Source organism: Octopus sinensis, linkage group LG25 (assembly GCF_006345805.1).
Source record: "Octopus sinensis linkage group LG25, ASM634580v1, whole genome shotgun sequence".
NCBI lineage: Eukaryota > Metazoa > Mollusca > Cephalopoda > Octopoda > Octopodidae > Octopus > Octopus sinensis.
The window spans coordinates 25351670-25374604 of record NC_043021.1 but is presented as its reverse complement, the minus strand read 5'-3'; the positions used below and the strand labels follow the sequence as shown (position 1 = coordinate 25374604).

General features: G+C 36.3%; 1 protein-coding gene across 6 annotated transcripts in view; it reads right to left on the bottom strand.

Annotated features, from left to right (window-relative positions):
- The window catches only part of LOC115224222 (coronin-1C-A), a 98830-nt gene that overhangs the window by 6407 nt on the left and 69488 nt on the right, over positions 1 to 22935 (bottom strand). For 5 of the 6 annotated variants that reach the window (XM_029795002.2, XM_036513249.1, XM_029795001.2 and 2 more), the window contains 7 exons: positions 18891 to 19066; positions 17637 to 17753; positions 17104 to 17208; positions 15851 to 15996; positions 14456 to 14516; positions 13317 to 13418; positions 10828 to 11199 (listed from right to left, as the gene is read on the bottom strand). In XM_029795002.2, the coding sequence (XP_029650862.1) occupies positions 10828 to 11199; positions 13317 to 13418; positions 14456 to 14516; positions 15851 to 15996; positions 17104 to 17208; positions 17637 to 17753; positions 18891 to 19066 (1079 nt within the window). Of the gene's footprint in view, positions 1 to 6218; positions 6363 to 10827; positions 11200 to 13316; positions 13419 to 14455; positions 14517 to 15850; positions 15997 to 17103; positions 17209 to 17636; positions 17754 to 18890; positions 19067 to 22935 lie in introns of all 6 variants that reach the window. The other variant, XM_029795003.2, reaches the window with a different exon arrangement.

The window sequence follows — 22935 nt, the reverse complement described above, 5'->3', positions numbered from 1 at the left end:
AGTGTTTGACTGAATTACCTGCCCTTGAATTAAGGTACAAACTGGCTGAATATACCACAGACACGCGAGTATCCTCAATGGATACTGTCAGGCTGAATTAACAAGACACAGAGCCATACCTTTTGAATTCCAGCTAAAATCCCCCCACCCAATGGGCTTCAGAACAGTTTCCATCTGCCCAATTTCAATCCCAAAGTTATGGGTCAACCTGATAGTAGGAAACGACATTTTTTCAGGATGCCACGCACTGAGATTGATCCAAGGAACTCCTGGTTGCAAAGCAAAAGTCAACCATTCAGCCACACAATGAAGATGTGAGAGAATAAAAAGCTGGAGGCTCTCAAGCAAAAGTCCAAAGACTGGAGAAGGAGACAGTCCGGTCCCTGAGGAAGTCCTGTCCCCGAGGAAGTCCTGTCCCCTAGGAAGTCCTGTCCACAAGGAAGTCCTGTCCCCGAGGAAGTCCTGTCCCCGAGGAAGTCCTGTCCACGAGGAAGTCCTGTCCACGAGGAAGTCCTGTGGCTTCTAAGTAACACAAATTTTATGCTTTCAAAGGATATTAAACAATCCACACAGCGATGGCTACCTAACTCCCATATGGTCCCTTATACAAACACACAAAAAAAAAGAACCCCTTTTGTTACAATATTTCTTTTGAAACGATCTCCCTTTGTTTCAATTAATTTTGAAAATACTAAAGAATTTAATAACTTTGTTGTTATTTAAGCTGATGTTTGGAACAACATGAAATTTTAATTTGGATCACAGCAAGCTTGGATTAGAGAACCAGAAGTGGTCACAGGTGGGTTGGCATCAAAAGGGTTAACAGAAGGAAAGAATTCTTTCTAAAATCACTAAATAATAATTTAGTTGTTGGTCTCCCAAACAGGTGTGTGTGTGTGTGTCTTTATGATGGTGTGTAGCCAGACACCTGTGAATGCATTTCAGTATAAAATATGTTAGTAGCAACAAAGAAGCACGATCAGCACGTGTTGGTGTTATGCAAAGTGTGCAGCCGGTGTTAATGTGCTTCGTCCCATGCATCCAGATACAAAAGCAAAACAGTACAAGTCAAACATCTCTCCTCGAGCTTAGAAAATCAAGTTTTACTCATTGTTATTGTTATTATTATCATCATGGAATACCTGAAGGTCTCAGGTGAAACTCATGTTTGACCTCAGCTGAATTTTGACAAACATTTGATGGGCTACGAAAGAGGATCAGACAGGATTTACTCTCATTGCCAGGAACTCATCTCCAATGTAGGATATATTCCAATAAAAACTGGTTTTTTAACTACATTTTCTAAACATAAACAATCAAAAGTTTAACTTGAAACAATAAAATAAAAGACTTTTTCTATAGAAAAGTGACACTAAAAATAAAAGATTGCTATTCTTTATAAGTCTTCCATCAAAATTTTGACTCAAGGTTTCTTAGATTTTGGTGGCCAGGGTTTAGGCCACATGGTATCATAGCCTCAGTTCTTTAGACAGCGTTAAAAAGAAATGACATTTAAAATTACAATTGTGTCTGTTATTTGCCTAGAGTTACACGTGATACAGAAACCAATGTCTACATGTGATTCTATGAGCTGATGCAGCAGATGAGATGGGAAACGAAGATGGTACCATTTGTGTGCAGGGAGTTCTCCCTTCGTTTCCTGGAAGCAGGAGTTGCCATCTGAGTACAAGGAATGCACAAGGAACAGTCTCTACATGCAGTAGAATTCTTTCTGCAGTGACACTGGTGCCTGTCTCTCTCTCTCTCTCTCTTCTGCTGTTAAAGACATATTTTGCTTTTGCAGTCTCATTCCTCATACTCATTCCCCTTACTTTATTCTTCCATTAAAATTAATTTTGAAAACAAGAAAACACTACAGTATTAACTAATACAGCCATTTTCATTTGGACTTCATCTCTTACTCCATGCCATAATTTGTCTGGACTGATTCGTCCCTTATCCTTGGACAATACTTTCAACCATCCACGGATCAACAGTAATCTTCATTTGATTACATCTGCTACAGTTGAGTCATCCACTGGATTGCCTGCATTCGAGTCTGGCAATTTGATCAAATCATCCCAAGATTTGATCAAACTCTCAAAAATTTTCTGGTCAAGCATTCTTTCCAAATACTCAACTAACAATTTGGTATTTTATCTCTAAATCCATCTTAATCCTGGCTTTAATCTTATAAAAGACTTTAGATGCAATATTACCTTAATTAAGCACACTTGTAGCCTATTAACACTCAACTTTGAACGGTATACAGAGGTGATAGAATTCAGTTTGGCATTAGAGATGAACTAGTTGACAAAACAAACAAAAAAATGTACAATTCTTGAATTTGTGACAATGAAATTCACAAGATTTGAAATGAGGTGAATCTGAATTATCAAAGCTCAAATTCCCGTTGGTTTATCAATGATAATAATAATAATAATAGCCACAATGAATATTGAATAAAAATCAGTATTATTAGAAACAGATGACACAAAATCCACCACAAAACTACAAAGTCACAAAGAAACAAAACTAAAAACATTAAAAAATACATTCCAGAACATTTCAGTTTTACTGTTTTGATCTGAAGAAGATGAGTTTGTGTAGGACATTATTTTATATCTAAGAGCCTACAGTTCTGAGATTTTGTCAAATGACCGATAGTTATTTTGTTGTCTAAAATTCTTTCCAAATACCCAATAAACATTTTGACATTTTATCTCTAAATCTGACTTTGTCCTGGCATTAATCTAATAGAAAACTTTTCAGATACCATATTCCTTGGCCAACAACAGCAGTAAGGTCTCACATAGGAGAGGAAACTTTCTGACAAAATTTACAATTCTTCACTTCTGAATATCAAATTCTTCACAGAAATTTTGCAGATCACATCACAAGAGGGCTTTTTGTTTTAACCATTTATCACAAACTCCCCAATCCACCCCACGCCTACCCTCAAACTTGGTTGTAATAAAACGGATAAATATTTAGACCACGTAAAACTGGAACAAAACTATTTTGAAATGTCTGAAGAAAGTTGATCGAATGAAATTTTATGGCTGGCATTTGAACAATTTGGGAAAATATTTATAAAATTTTAAAATGAAAACCAAATAATATTTAACCTTAACATCAACAACAACATTATTCCAATTGTGATGATAACTGTTGTTTTGAGCAGAACTATGATCAAAATGATGCCAGCAAGGACCTTTTTTTTCTTTTTTCAATGGCATCATATATCTATACGACATTGTCTAATAAGATGTGCTTTTAATGTCCACTTTACCATTGTAAGAGAAGTTTGGCTGCTATTTCTAGGGAGACAAGCAATCAGAGAAACTCTCTTGTTGAAATGGTGATATAGACAATGAAATGAAACTGGGGACACATACTGATCCCAGCTCCTTAAAAATACTTCAACACAGCACTGCAATGAAAGAAATACGGGATCTTTTCAGTTTGAACGGCAGTTTTTAACATAATTTCCACGTAACTAAAAAATTTTAAACTTCGTATACTGGTAGAATGTTGTTTATAAAACATCTTTTTCTCTTGGCTTTACTGAAAAAATTCTAGTTTGTAAGATATGTTGTTATTTTTCTTCAATTTCTGCAATTTCAATCAATCAGTGACGTCTATTGAGTTAAAAATCATTCTGTGCCGTATGAATATTCCCTCGTTTAAGAAACAGATTGGGTTTATTTACATTTCTGAAAAAAAAAAGATACCCTTCCCCCCACCCCTAACCCTAACCCTAAAATAGATTGAAATGCAATAGATCAATACTAGGGTCATAATTATTGACACCGCTCGAAAAAACTGCCGTTCAAAACCGAAAAGATCCGAAATATGTACTAATTCAACACTACTCATTATACCTGTTTACAGCCATGTGGACTGAGCCAATGAGGAGTTTAACAATTTGCAACAGACACAGTAGAAGACTGGAAACAACTGAAATAACTGGGATTTCATGAAATTATTCAAATCGGTCAGAGATCATTCCAGAACAAGGGATTAGAGAGAGAGAGAGAGAGAGAGAGAGAGAGAGAGAGAGAGATTGCAAGACAATTGAAGTGTAAGAGGAAAAGAAAGAAAAAGAGGAAGAGGCATTAAAGATTAAAGATTTAGATTACGTAGATTAAAACAAACAATAAAGGGGATTTTAATGCCGGAGAACAAATTGTATTAACTAGGATCTTCTAAATGCCATCACATGAATGGTAAACCCACAACATTTATGGAAGGAGAGACATGTAGGTGAAAAGGTGAAGACAGGGAGTCTGTCCAATAGGTGCAGGGGTGATTGTGTGGTGGAGAGGCTTACTTCCTAGCCATGTGGTCTCAGGTTCAATCCCACTGCACAACACCTTAAGCAAGTGTCTTCTACTATAGCCCCACGATGACCAAAGCCTTGGGAGTGGATTTGGCAGAGAGGAACAGAAGCAAGCCTCTCACTCACACATACGTGTGTGTGTGTGTGTGTGTGTGTGTGTGTGTGTGTGTGTGTGCGCGCGCGCGCTTCCATCCTTGTCTCGACATCACATAACGGTTGTAAACGAGTGTCACCATCATATAAGTTTCTAATCTTCCATGAAACATGTCTGGCTGTGGGGAAATATGACCTTAATTGTAAACAGGTGAGGGTTGATGACAGGAAGTGCATCCAACCGTAGAAAATCTGTCTTAAAGAAAAGACGATGATGATGAATAGTTTGTCAAAGAAAAATGCCAAGTTGACAAAGTACTAAAAGAGTACTCTGATGGCCAAGCTGATAAAGTACTGAGCCACTGAAAAGTGAGTGATTTTTGTCCTAACATTTGCACAGCAGTTGTCTGCCCCTGTTTGGAGGACCCCCCCCCCCCCCCACCGAATCACTCACTGCACGTGCAACAGTAATTTAATAATTATCTTCTGTGTGGGTTTGTCAGAGAGAAGATGTGTTTTGCTGGTGTCATCAGCATTCCGAGAGTCTGGTTACTGAGAACAGAGTCTCCAGGTCTGACACAAGAATGGAAGAGGTTGGATTAAAATGGGAATCAATTCTTGAAGCAACAGAGTGAAATGGAAGAAGAGTGAACAAAGAAATAAGTAACAGTTGCAGAGGAATAAAACCAGCCAAAAAACCAGGAATATTGTAAGGTAAAAATCTGAAGAGAAGACATCATCAACATAATCCAAGAAGACAAACTCCACAATTTCATGAGACTAAGTCTTTGAGATGATATTGGAATAAATTAATTGGTTTATATTTGGAAGCATGTGAGAGAGAAAGAGAGAGATCTCAAAGAAGATTCTAATATCTCAGAGTGTAGAAGAAAATGTTATGAAATGCAACTAATGATAAGAAACGAGAGATCAAAGATGCAATGCCTGTCCATTTTCAAAGAAAGTATGATGCTCCGAGATGAGAAAAGGTTTTATTTCATCCTAACCAAGATGCGGAAAAAATATTTCCAAAATCTATAGAATACATTTCAATCTTTCATTGTAGTGGTATTAAAATAATTCTTCAGAACATTTTCATGTTAATTAATTTGATTTTTCATAAATTCACCGAGTATTTGGGAAAGAGATGTTCAGGTTTTCTTCAAAGTATAAGGAACACAAGTTAAACAACTTCAATTAGGAATTGAAGCAAGTTACCAACAGATTTGCTGGTGGATTTACCATTTAAACTTAAACTTTATCATGACTTTCTTGATCTTATTACCAAAGAGTTATCTTAATAAAGGAAACTATTTGCTTTTAGCTTCCTGACTTGTCAATGTGTGTGTGTGTATTAAAATATATTCAAATCTCTAGAAACAACTCGCACACAATTTGTCAGTTACCATGCAAGCTCATAACTAATTTTTACTAAAGATAAAATGAAAAACAAAGGCTCATTTGTAGAATTGCCCAGTAAATGAGGAATTTGTTGTGTACGTCTGTTTGTATTGCAACAAATTGCTTAGAATCGTACAAGTAATGAACGGTTGTATCTCGTTATCTATGTTGGAAACAGACGTACATTTTGAAAACCAGGCAGTTCTACAACAGAACCCAAAACAAAATATTTTTTTATAATAAAGATAAGTAAATAATAACCCAAAAGCAATCAAATTAAAAATTTAAAAAAAAAACAGGAAAAGAAAGAAAAAGGAAAGAAAGGAAATCAGGCTAAAAGGAAAAACAAAACAAACAAAACCCAAAAGATGTCAAAATGTACTTTTTAAATGTTAGCGTCGTCCTCTGATACATTGGCCTCCACCTGAGCTATTCGCTCTTCTAAGGATTTTATTCGTCGTTCGTGAGCCTTGATGATCAGTTTCAATTTTCGAATATCGTCCAAAACAGTCTGCGGATCAAATGCCTGCGGGGACAGAGAAAGAACATGCAAACGACAACAGGGTTAAGTTAAGGGACAAATGAGTAGTTAGGGGACAGGAGGGAGAGGCAGGATAGGGATAGGGGGGAGAGAGAGAGAAGTGGGGGTATGAAACATTCACCTGGAGAGGGGGAGAGAGAGAAAGCAAAATGAAGGTGAAGCTAGAAAAAGAATGAAGAAGTTGATAGAAAAATCAGGCTAAAAATTCCCAGTTTTGCTTTTGGTTTCCATGGAAATATTGGTTTAAGAACTGGAGGTAGAGATAAGGTGTGTATCTTGTGTGGGAGTGAAGTGGAAGTAAGCCTGATTGACAGGTATATATGATTACCTACAAAGAACATGGCTGAATCAAATGGTCAAACAAACAAACAAACAAACAAACAAACAAACAAACAAACAAACAAACAAACACACACACACACAACACACACACACACACCACACACACACACACACACACACACACCACACACACACACACACACACACACACACACACACACACACACACACACACACATACATACATACATACATACATACATACATATATATATATATATATATATATATATTATATATATATATATTATATATATATATAAGGGTTTCTGTTCATGAGTTTGTTGCTTGTGGTCAGATAATCAGTAAAGAGGTTTGCTTGGATGTCCTGCAGTATTTCAGAGAAGTTTGGGGAAGAACAGAATTCCACAAATATACATAAGCAAAACGTGGATGCTACACCATGGAATACGACTGCTCACTTATCAGTCCTTATCCAGGACAGTTTGATAAAGTTCCAAAAGATTCTTCTACTCCAACAGTCCTGTTTTCTCAATTTGGCATCCGTAGACATACTTTGTTCTTTTAAAAGTTGAAATCCAGCCTGAAAAGTCGTTGGTGTGAAATAAAAGAGATGAAAAATGACTACAAATTACTTTGGAAAATGCATTCCGAAGTGGAAATGTGACTGGAAATGGTTTATCCATGGTAGAAGGAAATATTTTGAAAGAAGAGTCCTATAAATTTTGTTTTCTTAAAACATCTGGTGTCTTCTTTGACAGACCTTGCATACACATACATTTTTTTACATATATATATATATATATATATATATATATATGAGAGAAAGAGAGAGTACACACACATAATGGTAGTTCACTTGTTAGAGGAGAACAATCATCAATTTAGAGAATAAAACACATTGTCAGCAATCAATGTGTATTCAAATTTCAGAATAACTAGAAACAATGAAACGACACTCGTTATTGAAAACAAGGATCCTAGAAGACAGGACATCAATCGCAGAATGTTGACTGTCATCTTCACTGAAAGACATTATGAGATAGAAATAAAGAGGTGCCGTCTTCTGATTGGGGCAACAGGACACGAAAAACAGGGCAGAAGTTCTACTTTATTTTACACATACTATACTATATATATATATGACATACAACTACACATACAGTCATACACACACGCACACAGCCAAGGCCTTTGATAAAGTTGATCTTGGAATGATATATCACAACTGCATGACCTTGGCATTGCTGATAAATGGCTGCATGATATTTTAAAAGATAGAAATCAGACAATCACAGCCAAAGGTGCTTTCTGTGAGGAGACATTACTGCTAAGTGGAATCCCTCAGGGAACTGTACAGAGGCCACCACTGTTCGTGGTGGCTCTGACAGACCTGCCTTCCACCATACAATCTGTCAGTCTTACCATCTCCTCCACTGATGCTATGAAAGTATCACAAGTGATTAAGGTCCCTGAAGACACATCAAAACTACAGGAAAATTTGAATGGCAATATCCAGGTGAGTAGAAGAAAAGAATATGCTGTTTAATGTTGGCAAGTTTCAAGCACTCAGCCATTGGCCCTCCAACAGACTGCAACAATCGGAATATGCAAGAACAAGGTGTACGACAATCCCAGAGGTAAAGCCAGAGCATGACATGGAAATCCACACGAGTGGCGATGCATCATTCCACATGCAGAATACCAAGATGGCAGCAATGTGCAGGCGATTGACCGATTGGATTTTGTATTCATTCAAAATAGGAAAAGAAAAAGGGAAACCATGTTGGTCTGATGGAGAATATTGCTTTGTGAAGGTACACAAGCAAGTGGTCATGGTGTTGCACTGACCACAACAAGATCATGGTAGTGATTCCAAGACCTGGAGGTGACCAAAACACTTCCTTTCATGTTACCCCCAGTTCATTTTGTCATAACCGAGTGGCCCTGTGCCGGGCTGCCATTTTGTTTGGGGGTGGGGTGTGGGTGATCTTGGTCGATTATAAGCCAAAGCCCTACCCACATACACAGCCGGGTGGCATTATTTGAAAGTTACAACAATGCAAGGAAGCGCATTGTGATCAATGATATATAACAACATCTGATAGTCTGGTTGATACAATAATACATTGTTACATCCATTTCCAGATCATGAAGTTGGCCAAAACCAAGAACGATGCCATTGGCCGTCAGATTTGTTGATGGACTTGACACGGTGATTAGTCCTACTCTGATTTCATCATGTCTATTACATCTGATGTCATACAATTCCCTGTCAATCAGGGATGCCCCTGTATTTCCTGGCATTTGGTACATACCATCATATTACCTGCTTATGTCTTGGAGGGGGCCACTCTTAAGAAAGCACTAACCACTAACACCATTCCTTCCAAATCTTCCAAATCTTCCCCTGCAATATTCAACTTGACTCGCATCTGTTAAAGCTGCACATCAATCACATCAATCACACCAATCTGATCAATCAAGGACAGTCGATGAAAGTCACAGGCCCAGTTCCTTCCTCTTAACACCATAACAAAAACAAATGAAATTTCCAAGATTCCATTGCAAATTGGTTTTGGCTGTGTTGATCTTTAGACTTTTGGACACGAATGAGTTTGTTCCAGAGATTCATCTAGAACTCGGTCAAAGGTCATTGGCATAGAAAAGTTGCAAAGAACTTCCAGTCTTGAATGCTGATGTAATTACTTCAAGAACTATAACAATTATTACAAGAACAACTTTGGTGAACCTTTACAGACTTCACTGAACACACACACACACACCTAACTTTACATCAATAACGTCTTCCCCGTCACAAAGACTCTTCACTTTAAAATCTTGGTCGATTGAAACATATTGCCTTTGCAAATCCAAAAGGGTTTCTGAGCCCTTTTCCTCACAAAGAACAACATTAGTTCCCTTCTCCTTTAAACCACTTTTTCTGGTTAAATATATCCAATGTCTTGTTCCATTTAGCTTCTGATTCTGCTTCTCATTTACTTTTGTTGTTCTCTTCATACCACTGACCAGTGGCTAAAATACATCATCCTTAGACACACCAATCCAGTCCCTTGGCATTACCCATCATTTATTAGTGATTAAGGGATTGGTTAACTTCCATATCTTCCTTCTTTTCACACTTCGCTGTTGAGAAATATATTCGTCATTTTGGAGACTCCAAGAGACATCTTTAGTTCTTGTACAATGACCCTAACCTCCATCCACATGTCCAAATATTTTGTGATATGGTTAGTGAAACAACCCTTGAGAGATCACAGATGCCATCATGTTGCCTTTTACTTGTATAAATTTACTTCTTTCATTACAGGTCCTACCTACCTGCAATAGAATAACTTGAAAATTTGATTTTAAACTTACCATTCTTGATTTTTTTTTTTTTTTATAAATGTTAAATTGAAATGTGTGTTTGTATATGTATGCATGAGTGAGTCAGAGAGTGTATGAGAAAGAGAGTGTGTGTGTCTTTCTGGCCCCACTTTACAATGGAAATAAAAAGAAGGGTCACAGAAAAATGAAGTGATTCAGCAATCAATGAAAGAAAAGCAATTCTTGATTGAAGCAATAACTTGTCACAGACAACAGACCAATATTTCATTCACTCAGCCCATCAGAGTCAAGATGATAAAATCCTGAAGATAAGCTGGGAGTTTTTTCATTAAGGAAGGAGGAAACATACTGAAAATTTAAAAGCAACTTAAATTGAAATTAAAATAAAATTAAATTTTGGTTCTTCAATTCCACGTAGACTTAAAATTTCTCTTTTTAGATGACATTGCTATTATATTTAGTTTCATGAATTAGAAATTTTGATTAGGAGAAAAAGAAAAATTCCTCCTGGGCCTTTTTTTATATTATGAAAATGAAAATGTGATATCGTTTAGCTTGATGAATGAAGGAAAATTCCTGGATGTCTCAGACTGAACATGGATATTACCATAAAGTTACAATAAAAAAACAAATGAATTATAAAACAAAGGAACCAGGACCTGTATCAAGATAAAAAAGTTACAAGTTTCTTATGACTGGGGGAAAGAGCAAGGAACTGTTTTCAAAGTGGATGCACCAACATAAAGACGTTTGGAATTTGTTGAGATATAGTCTGGATAAGGAGAGTTATACTTACAGGGGGTAAACTCGGGGTACCTGCAGGCACATTATTGCTAGAGGGAGTATTTGATAGGTTGGCCGACTGTCGTTGATTAACAACAGGTTCTGCTGCTGCTGCTGCAGGGGCAGGAGCAGGCTTCACTTCATTTTGTGGAGGAGCAGGCTTGCTGACAGGGGCAGGAGCCGGTGCAGGAGAATGTACAACTGGTTCTGGTTTGGGGGCATGGACTACTGGAGCAGCCACTGGAGTTGGTGATCCTCGGGAAGGAGTCTGAGCAGGAGGAGAATCGTTTCCACCGGCTGGTTTCATTTTATCCAAAATGTTGGATCGTCTGACAGTCTTTAGAGGTTCTTTCGCAGTCGATTTGAAGCCATCTTTCAGTGAAACCTGAAAAGAAATTTGGTGAATTTTAACCATTACCAATTAATGCATTTGCATAATATAATACAGAGGAGGGGCTGTGTGGTAAGTAGCTTGCTTACCAACAACATGGTTCCAGGTTCAGTCCCACTGTGTGGCACCTTGGGCAAGTTTTGTCTACTATAGCCTCAGGCCAACCAAAGCCTTGTGATTTGGATTTGGTAGACGGAAACTGAAAGAAGCCTGTTTGTGTGTGTGTGTGTCTCCCCAACATCGCTTGACAATCGATGCTGGTGTGTTTATGTCCCCATAACTTAGCAGTTCAGCAAAAGACACTGATAGAATAAGTACTGGGCTTACAAAGAATAGGTCCTGTGGTCGACTTACTCGACTAAAGGCAGTGCTCCAGCATGGTCGCAGTCAAATGACTGAAACAAATAAAATACACACAACACAGACAGACAGGGTTATAATCCAAGCACATCCACATCTTCCAATACTAAGTATATTTTTAGGTGATATATTTTATGAGAGTTGGAAAAACTGGAGAACATTGTTAGATAATGAAAAATACTTATTTCAAAGCAATTACTGGTCAATGAAGAGAAACACAAAAGGGAACGAGAAGCAGAATCAGGAGCGAAATGGAACGAACCCTTGGACAGATTTAACCAGAAAAAGGGGTTTAAAGGAGAAGAGAACTAATGTTGTTCTTTGTGAGGAAGATGGCATATGGTCTAGTGGTTAGAGCACAGGACTCGTGGGTTCAAATCTCAGACCAGGTGATGTGTGTGTTTATGAGCAAAACACCTAAGCTTTACAGAGCTCCAAGAGAAGGTAATGGCAAACTTCTGCTGACTCTTTTGCCACAACTTTTCTCTCACTCTTTCCTCCTGCATCTAGTAGCTCACCTGTGACAGACCGGCGTCCCATCCATGTGAGGAACCTATATGCCAATGAAACCAGGAAATTGGCCCTTATGAGCTAGGCATGGCTTGAGACAGAACAAACAAATTACATATTAAAACAGAAAACTAGAAAAATTGGATCTTTTCAGTTTGAACAGCAGTTTTTTCTAGTGGTGTCATATGAAATTGTCACCCATAATTATGACCCTAGTATCGATCTATTGCATTTCAATCTATTTTAGGGTTAGGGGTGGGGGGAGGGTATCTTTTTTTCTTCACAAATGTAAATAAACCCAATCTGTTTCTTAAACGAGGGACATTTTCATACGGCACAGAATGTTTTTAACTCAATAGACGTATTTGATTGGTTGAAATTGCAGAAATTGAAGAAAAAAACAACAAATATCTTACAAACTATAGAATTTTCTCAATAAAGCCAAGAGAAAAAGATGTTTTATAAACACATTCTACCAGTATATGAAGTTTAAAATCTTTTAGTTACCTAGAAATTATGTTAAAAACTGCCGTTCAAACCGAAAAATTCTTTGGTTATTCTATATTCCTCATTAAATATGTTTCATGGGTATCTATGTGAAAAAAACATGATAAGAAATCTATTGGTAATTCTTTAGATCAAGAGTGAAAATAATTATTTATACTATTTTAATTCTCGATCTAAAGAATTACTAATAGCAGATGTCTTACATGGTTTTTTTTACATGTATATCTATGTAACTCCTATTAGGTAATGAAACATATGTAATGAGAAATGCCAAAGAATTTTTTTTGTTTTCTGTTTTAATATAAATGGATATAGATATATGATGTGTGTACACATAAACGTGTGCGTTGGTATGCACATCGTGTATATACACACACACATCATCATTTTATCATTCAATTTTCTAAACTCGCAGGAGTCAGACAGAATTTGTTGAGGAAGATTTTCTACATTTGGATGCTGCCATTTCTGTTGCCAACCATCCAAGTAAAGTAATATTTCCCTATGACCAGACATGTTTTATGGATGATTGGAACTAAATTACACCACTTGTATGATGGTTGCAACACTCGTTTACATGTATTTTGCCATGACAAGGCCAGGCTGCAGGCATACACGTAAATCCACAAACATTCCTGATACGAAAATGGTTTGTGAAGAGGAAGACAAGCTGTGATCTAAGTAAAAGATGACCAGAAACTGTAGCTGGGTACCAAAGAAGATGATAGTCTTACCAACACGGGGTCAGCATCTTTACCATTAAACCAATCATGTGCAGAAATAGCAGGAGATTCATCGGCTGTGTCTGGATACAAATCATCTTGGTAAAGTTCAGACTGGAATCACAAAAGACATTTCACAAATAAGAGACACATAGCAACACACAACTATTTTGACCCTTTTTTTTATATATATGGAGCCTGCCTGAGACTGCCCTTGGGCCTATGATACAAAATTTGTGTTTCAAAATGATTTAAGCCTTTAGCATTCAGATCAATCGGTCAAAAGTAATCCTTATTTATTCCCATTGTTTTGAATTAATCCTACATTATCTTGTAGCTTTGAGATTTCAATGATGTGACTGTTTATTTTTAGAATGACATTGTAGAGAAGGTATGAGAAGCCAGATCTGGCCAGTTTGAACATAAAACAGGAAGAATGTTTTGGGCTGGAATTGGTCAGTTTAAATGTGAAAAAGTTAAATTGAAACTTTCCAAGGAAATTTTGTGTTAATTTTTTACCAAACAACAGTTTAATTAATAATGACGAAGTTATTTTAGTAAATTCTTAATTTTTTGCAAAATTGATTTAAACAAAGTTGGTGTATTTCAATTGAAATATGGGAACAAAAGAATAAAAAAAGATCCCGTGTTTTGACCCCTGAATTATAGGACAACACATCCCATAATTATGGCTAAATTCCACTTAAACAGATAAGAAATCTCCATGCACATGGAAACCAGTGAGATTCCACGAGAGCCAAACAGAACAATGTTCCTTGCCTTCAAAGAAGAACTTTTTGTTTAAAATGATACAAGTTTACACCAAAATGTGTTTGGAACACACATTTGTAGGGGAGGAGTTGGTGTCCCCTGAAGACAAAATACGATAGGGATTAGCATCATTCATGTTGGAATTTGTTGGAATGTATCAAGAAAGAACATCTACATCACTGTTGCATCCACTTCAACAATTCTTCAGTCAATTAGCTTCGTACCACAGCAGAATTGGATGTCATTATTCAACAACAACTAAACTAGAGTTCTTTTAATCGTTTCGGGGGGGGGGGGTTAAAGCTGATCTTCAAATAATTTTTAAGTTTGTTAAGATTAGATTTCATGTGTTACCATAAAAGAAAATGGTAATTGCTTACTTTTCTTGGAACTGTAAATGGAATAACTTCGCAGAGGCCATTATTAAGAAGTTTGTAGAATCTGAAAAAGAAAAAAAAAATTTATTTTCAATTATTTGTTTTTTGATTGAAAGTGAACAATTGTCAAAGAATAACAAGGAAAAGCAAAAAGAGTTTATGAATGAATGAATGAATGAATATGCCATGCAACGGAGAAAACAAAGAAGATGGCAAAATGAATAATGATGAAACAAGGGAATGGATAAAACCAGCAACGAAAGGAGATTAGCCACTGTTTCGTATCAGATTTTGAGATTTTAGTTATTTGCTAATTTCACTCAATTTGTTTCATAAACTGGAAAATATCAAGCTTAATCAAACGTTTACATTTGTTTTTACATGTTTTCCCTGTGCCAGCATGGGTTAGATGAATGCATTGTTTTATAGTTGGACAGCCTTCCTGTCACTAACGCTTCTCTTGCTTTTGAGCAAGGGATCTCATATTTCACATCTTCAATTTGTTGACAGGAGAAAGGACATTACTATTCGTAGCTGGCAATTTTCAGAGAAGCATCAATGTAAACACGCACACCATCATCATTTAAACATACACTTTTCTACACTTGCAAGAGTCATACAGAGTTTACTGAGGCAGATTTTCTATGGCCCAACACCCTCCTTGTCGCCTACCCTCACAATCACACATATTTACATATATATCTTTAATGAAAGAGTTTCTTAAATCAAAAACTATTACAGAAAAAAAAATCTTTAAAAAATGCAGACTGACAAATCTTTTGAGAGATATTTCCAGACACACATTGGTATTGACTATTTCCCGTTGAGTCTCAGGTTTAGAAATCTTATGACATTCTTTTGTCTTTCATAGTTTATCATTTTTTTCCTTTCTTATGAAAAAAAAGACAATATTTTCAATTTTCCAGTTGTATAAATGCCTATATGTGGATCATTACGTGGATCATCCATAGTTGATGAGTCATTGATTTGTTGCATATGTACCCTAATCCATTCTATTAATTTTAATCCTGTTTGGCCAATATAATTATCATTACAATTTGGGTATGTGATGAAGTAAATCTCTTTACTGAGAATATATCTGGCCTTGAGGAAATATTACCTGGAAACATTAAGCTATAGAAAATCTGCTTCAATGAATTTTGTCTGATCCATGTTTTCTAGTTGTGAGTTGATCAAAAGCATCCCACTCAGGACCAACCTGTCTTTTCAGAAGTATGTAAGACTCCATTGTGCAATGTGACTTTTTTTTATTTTTTACTTCAAAAAGTTAAGATGAAATTTGAGAGGATTCAGCAACACAGGAGATCAATTAGAAGCTTTGTTGTTGGCTTGAAGTAGATGTGAGTGACAGCGACATGATATTGTTGGGTCTCTTACCTTGAAATTTCACACTGATTCACGTTGACACCACGTTTGGGCATCATGCCAATACCTCGCTGTGGTTCCGATGTCTTGTAAGTACTCAGGTAATATACAAATGGTGAACCCTCGATTATCTCATAGTAGGATATACTACAATCACCCTGGTGGGAGAGAGAGAGAGATAATAAGGGTGAAACAGATAGGGTGGAGAGAGAGTTGAAGGAGTGGAGGAGAGGGAGACAGATGGAGAGAGAAGTGAGAGGTAGACAACAAACAGAACAAATATGATAAAGAGAAGAAATTTTAAAACCTATAAACTTCAATAAATATATTTTTCTATGGCAGATGCATGTGAAACATATTTAACAGCGAAAATAGAGAAATCCCATCTGTTGAAAGAAAATATAAAAATAAAAGGATTCCTTCTCAACTCCATAGTCATTCTCCAGGCTTAAATTTGGTCTTACAAAACTATAGAATTTGAAGCAGCTTTATCTTTTTGGTTAACTTCCTCATTGGATTTCTTACATTTTCTAAGAGTAGGGTTTCGGAACAGAACACACTATTCTTTGTGAGAACATAGTTTATCTTTATGGAAAATATTCACTACTAGAATAAAAGGATTGAGGGACTTGTCAAAAGAAGACATAGGACAAAGTGGTTAGAAAGGATCTACAGATGCTGGGACTCAGAGAGGGCGACAGGGGAGTGAGGCTCCTGGTGGTTTGCCATGCTTGGAAAGACATGTTAAGCTAAATAAAAACATGGTTGCCCTTGTATACAGGTCCATCCCCTGCAACCCTCTCCAGCTGAGCCTAATCATGCAGGCTCATAGGTGCTGGGGCCACATAAAAGGCATCCCTGCTGATGCTATGTAAAAGCATCCAATCCACCCTGTAAAGTGGTTGGTGTTAGGAAGGGCATCCAGCCACAGAAACCATGCCAAAACAGACAGGGAGCCTGAACAGCCCTTCAATTGGTCAGCTCCTGTCAGATAATCCAACCTGAGACCACCACTCCTGGTTCTGATAAAAACTTCCTGTTTAAACTAAATTAAAACTTTCTTCCATCAACATTCCATGTTAATTTATGTTCCAAACACCAACTTAATAACAACAAAGTTATTTAATTAAATTCTTCATTATTGTCAAAAAAATTAATTGAAACAAAGACAGTTGTAGTTCCACAGAAAAATGGTAACAGAAAGGTAAAAAAAATAATTGAAATGCTGAAAGCTGAAGAAATCTGAAAAATGTCAAAGGATTTACCTTGCCACATAGATATACAATGTTTGTATCTGGATCATAAAAAGGGAACAGAACCCCATTGCTACTGTCTACTTCTTGCATTGTCAATGGACTGGACAAATCTTTCTGGGAAGGAGAAAAAAAAAACAAACAAAAAAAATACAATTAGAGAGGGAAGATAAAGCGTTAATAATCAAAGTAAAAATGAAGAAAATATATAAAAATACAAATTTCCTTTTTCCTCCAGTTTAGATTCAGAAAAAAAATATGCCAGAGATAAACAACAGGGTTTCTGTGAAGTATTTTACTTAAATCTATTTGTGTGTTTGTGTCTATCTATCTACCTACCTATCTACACATGTTTTTGATAACAGATTTGACTCGGCTTCACATCCAAGTTTCATGGCTGCCCAAGACATGCCCACCTCGTTGAATGTGGAGCCGAGTAAAACTTCTAAAATACAAGTAACTTCAATGAAATGTGGTGAGTTCTTTCTTTCGTTTGTTCATTCTCTGTCTATCACTCATCTTTATCACAACACTGGTTCACTCACCTCATCCCAAAGGGCATATTGTCGCTCACTCATTCTAGAAAAACCAGTTGTAAAGATTTTGCCATTCCTTAAGAAAACACACTGCGATGGTTTGGAACCTTGGTGTCCCTTGGCACTCTGAAAAGCAGAAACAAATAGTACAAATAAAGCATGGAATACAATTGTTTAGTAAGACACTCTTTTCACAGAATAGCAAATGGAAATACTTAATCTGCAGCTTACACAAAATGACAGTCCTACTATGGTGCATCTTGAGCAAGTATTTTCTACTTTTAAACCCAGACTCCCACAAGCTTAGTGTTGGTTTAGGACATCAAGACAAAAGAGTAGAGTGAACTTGCTTGGGGGACAAGGGAATTCAACATTTTGGAACAGGGGGGACAAGGGAATTAAACATTTTGGAACAGAGTCCTTCTTCAGGATAAAGTGGAGAGAAATTAAGCCTTTACTTTGTCAAATGTAATGATTATTTATTCAAATTGCCTTGAATTAATTATGCATTATCTAATAGCTTTGAGGTTTCGATGATGTAATTGTTTATTTTTAGAATATCAATGCAGGGTAGGTGTGAGAGGCTAGATATGGCCAGTTTGAATGTAAAACTATTTTAGAGTATTTGAGCCAAATTTGGCCAGTTTAAATGCTAAAGGATTAAAAACACAGCAAAATTTTGTATCTTCTATTTTAGCTCTGAGACAGCCAAAGCCGTGGCAGCGGATCTGGAAGAAGACAAGCTTCATTGTTTACCAAATTTCAAAACTAATCAAAATTTAGACCAGTTTTATAATAATCTAGCTAAAGCTTCATATTCTTCTCTTCTGATAAAGAATTCATTTTTGGAATATAATAGTCATCTTGAATTTCCTCTCTGACTATGCATCTACTTGTCTGGTATAGCTGTGTGGTCAAGAAATTTGCTTCCCAACCAAGTGGTCTTAGGTTCAGTCCCACTGCATGGCACCATGGGCAACCATCTACATCCATAGGTCAACAAAAGCCTTGTGAGTGGATTCAGTAGAGGGAAACTGAAAGAAGCCTGCTGTGCGCACATGTCTATGCCTCTTGACATTGAATGAAAAGTGTCATAGAAATGGTGTCATTTATATCCAATCTTCCATGAAAACATGTCTGGCTGTAAGGAAACATTATTTGAGTTGACAACAGGAAAGTAGTAAAAGACATTTGCCCAACGTGCTTTTTGGCAACAACAGACATAGATTGGTAAAGAAGCAGAAAGATTTCAAGAGAACTGACCTTTATCTCGCTACCAGTTCTAGGATCAAGAATACGAATCATTTTGTCTTTTGTTGTGACCGCAACACGACTGCCATTGTAATTGAAACTGACAGATAAAATCAAATCCGGAAGCTCTATTTCAACCAAAGGTTCCCCAGTTCCACAGTTCCAGATGAAGATTTTGTTATCTGAGCCTGAAAGACAAAATAAAATGGAGGATAATTATTTTACATCAGTAACGAAACCATCAGGGCCTTAATTTAATATCGACTCATCTGTGACCACCCCTGGTTCTGTCATATAAATTTCCTGTTTTAAATTAACCAAAATTAAAATGTTCCATTGGAATTTCACGTTAATTTATGTTCCAGACAACAGTTTTAATTATGACACTTATTTCACTAAATTCCTCATCCCTTTATCTTTTCATTTACTTGAATCAATCAGGGGACTGCGACCACACTGGAGCACAAAGGCTTAGGTGAACAAATCAACACCAGTAATTTTGAAATCTGATCCTTATTTCTATTGGTCCCTTTTGCTGAACCACTAAGTTAAAAGAAGGGAGAGGGACACAAACAGCCCCCCCCACACACACACAGAGGCTTCTGCATAGTTTCCATCAACCAATTTCCTTCACAAAGGATTGGTTGGTTGAGACTTTAACAGAAGACTCTTGATACCCAATATGTTCTGTTGGATAGTCCAAACCTGAGACCCACGGGGTTGAAAAGCAAACTTCTTAACCATTCAGTCATACTTTCCTTCCTTAATTTTAATTCCCTCACCTAAAGTTTCTTTAGATAAACATTTCCTAAAAGGATTTGCAGCTGATGTCAGTCGTACCATGTTCTATCTTACAACCATGCTGTATATTCAACAGTCTCAGCTGGAGCAAGAAGACCCAGCGGCCACTGCAAGCTTTGCTGGCATTCAATGCAATTCACAAGTGGTTTATTAGATTACAGAACTGAGTTGAAACCGTGTCACAAGTACAAACTAGTATGGGATGGGCTCCACAGAGATCATTGCCCTAAATACTTTTGCTAAACTGATCTATTAGGTGAATCAACTTTTGTATCAATATCACAGGATGTTTGGCTTGATTTTGTGGTTCTATTTTCTGACAGAATTGTTACAAAGTCAGAGACTTTTAATACTTCTTCCGACACTTTCCATTCTCAGAGTAAACCCTGCCATTCATCTTTTTAAGTCTGATAAAATGGAGAATCAATGAAATACTTGTGCATTTCATCATCATCATCATCATCATCTAATGTCTGCTTTCCATGCTGGTATGGGTTGGACAGTTTGACAGGAGCTGGCAAGACCAGGAGCCACATCAGGTTCCTTTGTTTTGCCAAGGTTTCTACAGCTGGATGCCCTTCCTAACACCAACCACTTTACAAAGTGTCCCGGGTGCTTTTTACATGGCAAGACAAAATATAAAAAAAAAGGCAAAAAGCCCTCAACAGACAAGGGGAAGTAGTACTGAGTGGGGTGTCTTGGTGCCAGCTGAGAGCATTGGGAACACTAGAATTACTGGTTCCCTTCCTTCAGATTTCAGGCCTTTCTTTTTACCAGTTTTCATCATTCTGTTGCCATGGTGAATTGGTACCATACATTATAGCAAATGATCTGCCACAGGGACCTTTTTTTTTCTTTTCCGATCACCCACAAGGGACTTTGAAACTCCCACTCCAAAATTCTCCTGGCAATTTCAAATCCAAGACGCTACACAATCAGACAGACTCCAAACAAAGTCTCGTGGTTGTGAAAAGTGTACCTTTCAAAAGATATGTCTATATTTTAGTTTTAAGTAAATGTTTAGAGAGACACTTTTTAGAACTTGATATTTTGTAGGGAGACTTTATTTTTACAATTATTTATTTATTCATATTTGCCAAGTCCATTGTGTTGTCTAAACAAAAACAAACCAAAACTAGTAGCATGCCATTGCTGGAATGTATGCCCCACCTTCACCAGTGTGATAGATGCACAGTTTTCAGTAATATACCTCTGACCTCATTAAATTATGCAGTTGTAGGACACATTACATGTACAAACCCACCATTGAAATATTCCTTTCTTCTGTAGACACAATGCCTGACATTTCGGGGAGGGAGGGGGAGTCAATTACTGCCCCCCCCCCCCCCCTCCGTTTAACTGGTAGTCACTTCATTGACTCAGAAAGGTTGAAAGGCAAAGTCAGCCTCGGCAAAAGCCACCATTGAAATAGTATATGATGAAAACACTTCTGATATGCAGGTTGAGTTTCATGCTTTAGTTTCTAAAATATCTGAATTCACCTCTGACAATTGTATATTTATTTCCCTCCTTATCAAATTTTTCTTGATCTTTTTTTCATTTTTTATCTTCCCCATCCCTTTAAAATTTATTGCTATTGTATTTATGAAAAAAAAAAAAGAGACTTGGTTTTATTTTCCTTTCTGCTGGTATAGAAAATACTTCTAAAATAGAAAAAAATATAGGCGCAGGAGTGGCTGTGTGGTAAGTAGCTTGCTAACCAACCACATGGTTCCGGGTTCAGTCCCACTGCGTGGCATCTTGGGCAAGTGTCTTCTGCTATAGCCCCGGGCCGACTAATGCCTTGTGAGTGGATTTGGTAGATGGAAACTGAAAGAAGCCTGTCGTATATATGTATGTATATATATATATATATATATATATATATTAAATAATAATAAATATTAGGGAATAAATCCAAATTTACAGGGAAAAAAATCAGATTTAGGATTAAATCCAATTTTATAGTCAAATATTATATAATATTAATTCGAGACAAAACCACTATTTTGCAAATCAAACAAGGAAAGACTTAATCAATACATTAAGGTATAGGAATATCTTTCAAAGATGAATCCCAAAATAGCGGTTCTATATGTTAATATTGTTACTTATGTTACTCTGGTTACTTATGGAGTGTTCTATATATCGTATTATGTGTAGAAATGTTGTTTTTCTTTTGAGTGTTTATGTATGTGTGAATGTGTGTGTGTATTTGTTTGCGTAATTTATTTATCTGTATGGGTGTGAATATATTGTTGTATATATCGAGTTTTGTACGTATGTATATGTATGTGTGAGTGGGTATATGTATATGTTGTGGGTGTGTGTTTTACGTGTGTGTATTTGTGTGTGAATGTATAGGTTTATGGGGATTGCTATATAGGTATTATTGTGTATGGTAAAGGGAGTTTTATCATTATATGTATATAAGGGTTTCATTTATCATGGTTGGTTTATTAATGATTTTTGGAGTAAATTCTGTCTATTTACGTTGATTAAAATATTATTCCATTCTATTCCATTCATAATTTTTAAATAACATTCGCTTTCCACGCGCAAAGAAATTTTTGTTTTTCTTTTGAGTGTTTATGTATGTGTGAATGTGTGTGTGTGTGTGTGTGTGTTTGTGTAATTTATTTATCTGTATGGGTGTGGGTGTGAATATATTGGTGTATATATCGAGTTCTGTACGTATGTATATGTATGTGTGAGCGGGTATATGTATATTGTTTATGAATGTGGGTTGTATGTGTGTGTGAGGGAGTATGAATAAGTAATGTGTTGTAGTATTTGGCTATTTTATTAATTTATCGTTGCCTAGATGTTTTTATGTGTATGTATAGAGTTATATATATAGGTGTGTGAGTTAGTGTATGTATTTAGATATGGTTATTTATACTTAGATATATGTGTATGAGCATGTGTGTATATATAGTTTATTTTTATTTTTGTTTTTTGTACATCTTTAAATATGAGAACTTTAATAATAGGTTTCTTTATATTCAATTGTTTATAGGGTTTATTTTAGATTATATGTTGATTATATATAGATTATATATAGATTATATATATTTATATTCTTTCATTGATAAATTTATATTATTTTCATTTTATATTTTAAAATATTGATTTTTTAGATCGGAAATCCACCTGACGAATGTCATTTGAAGACATGAAACAATTGTAGTGGCGATTTATTTACTTTATATTAAAATTTTTTATGTATTGATTAAGTCTTTCCTTGTTTGATTTG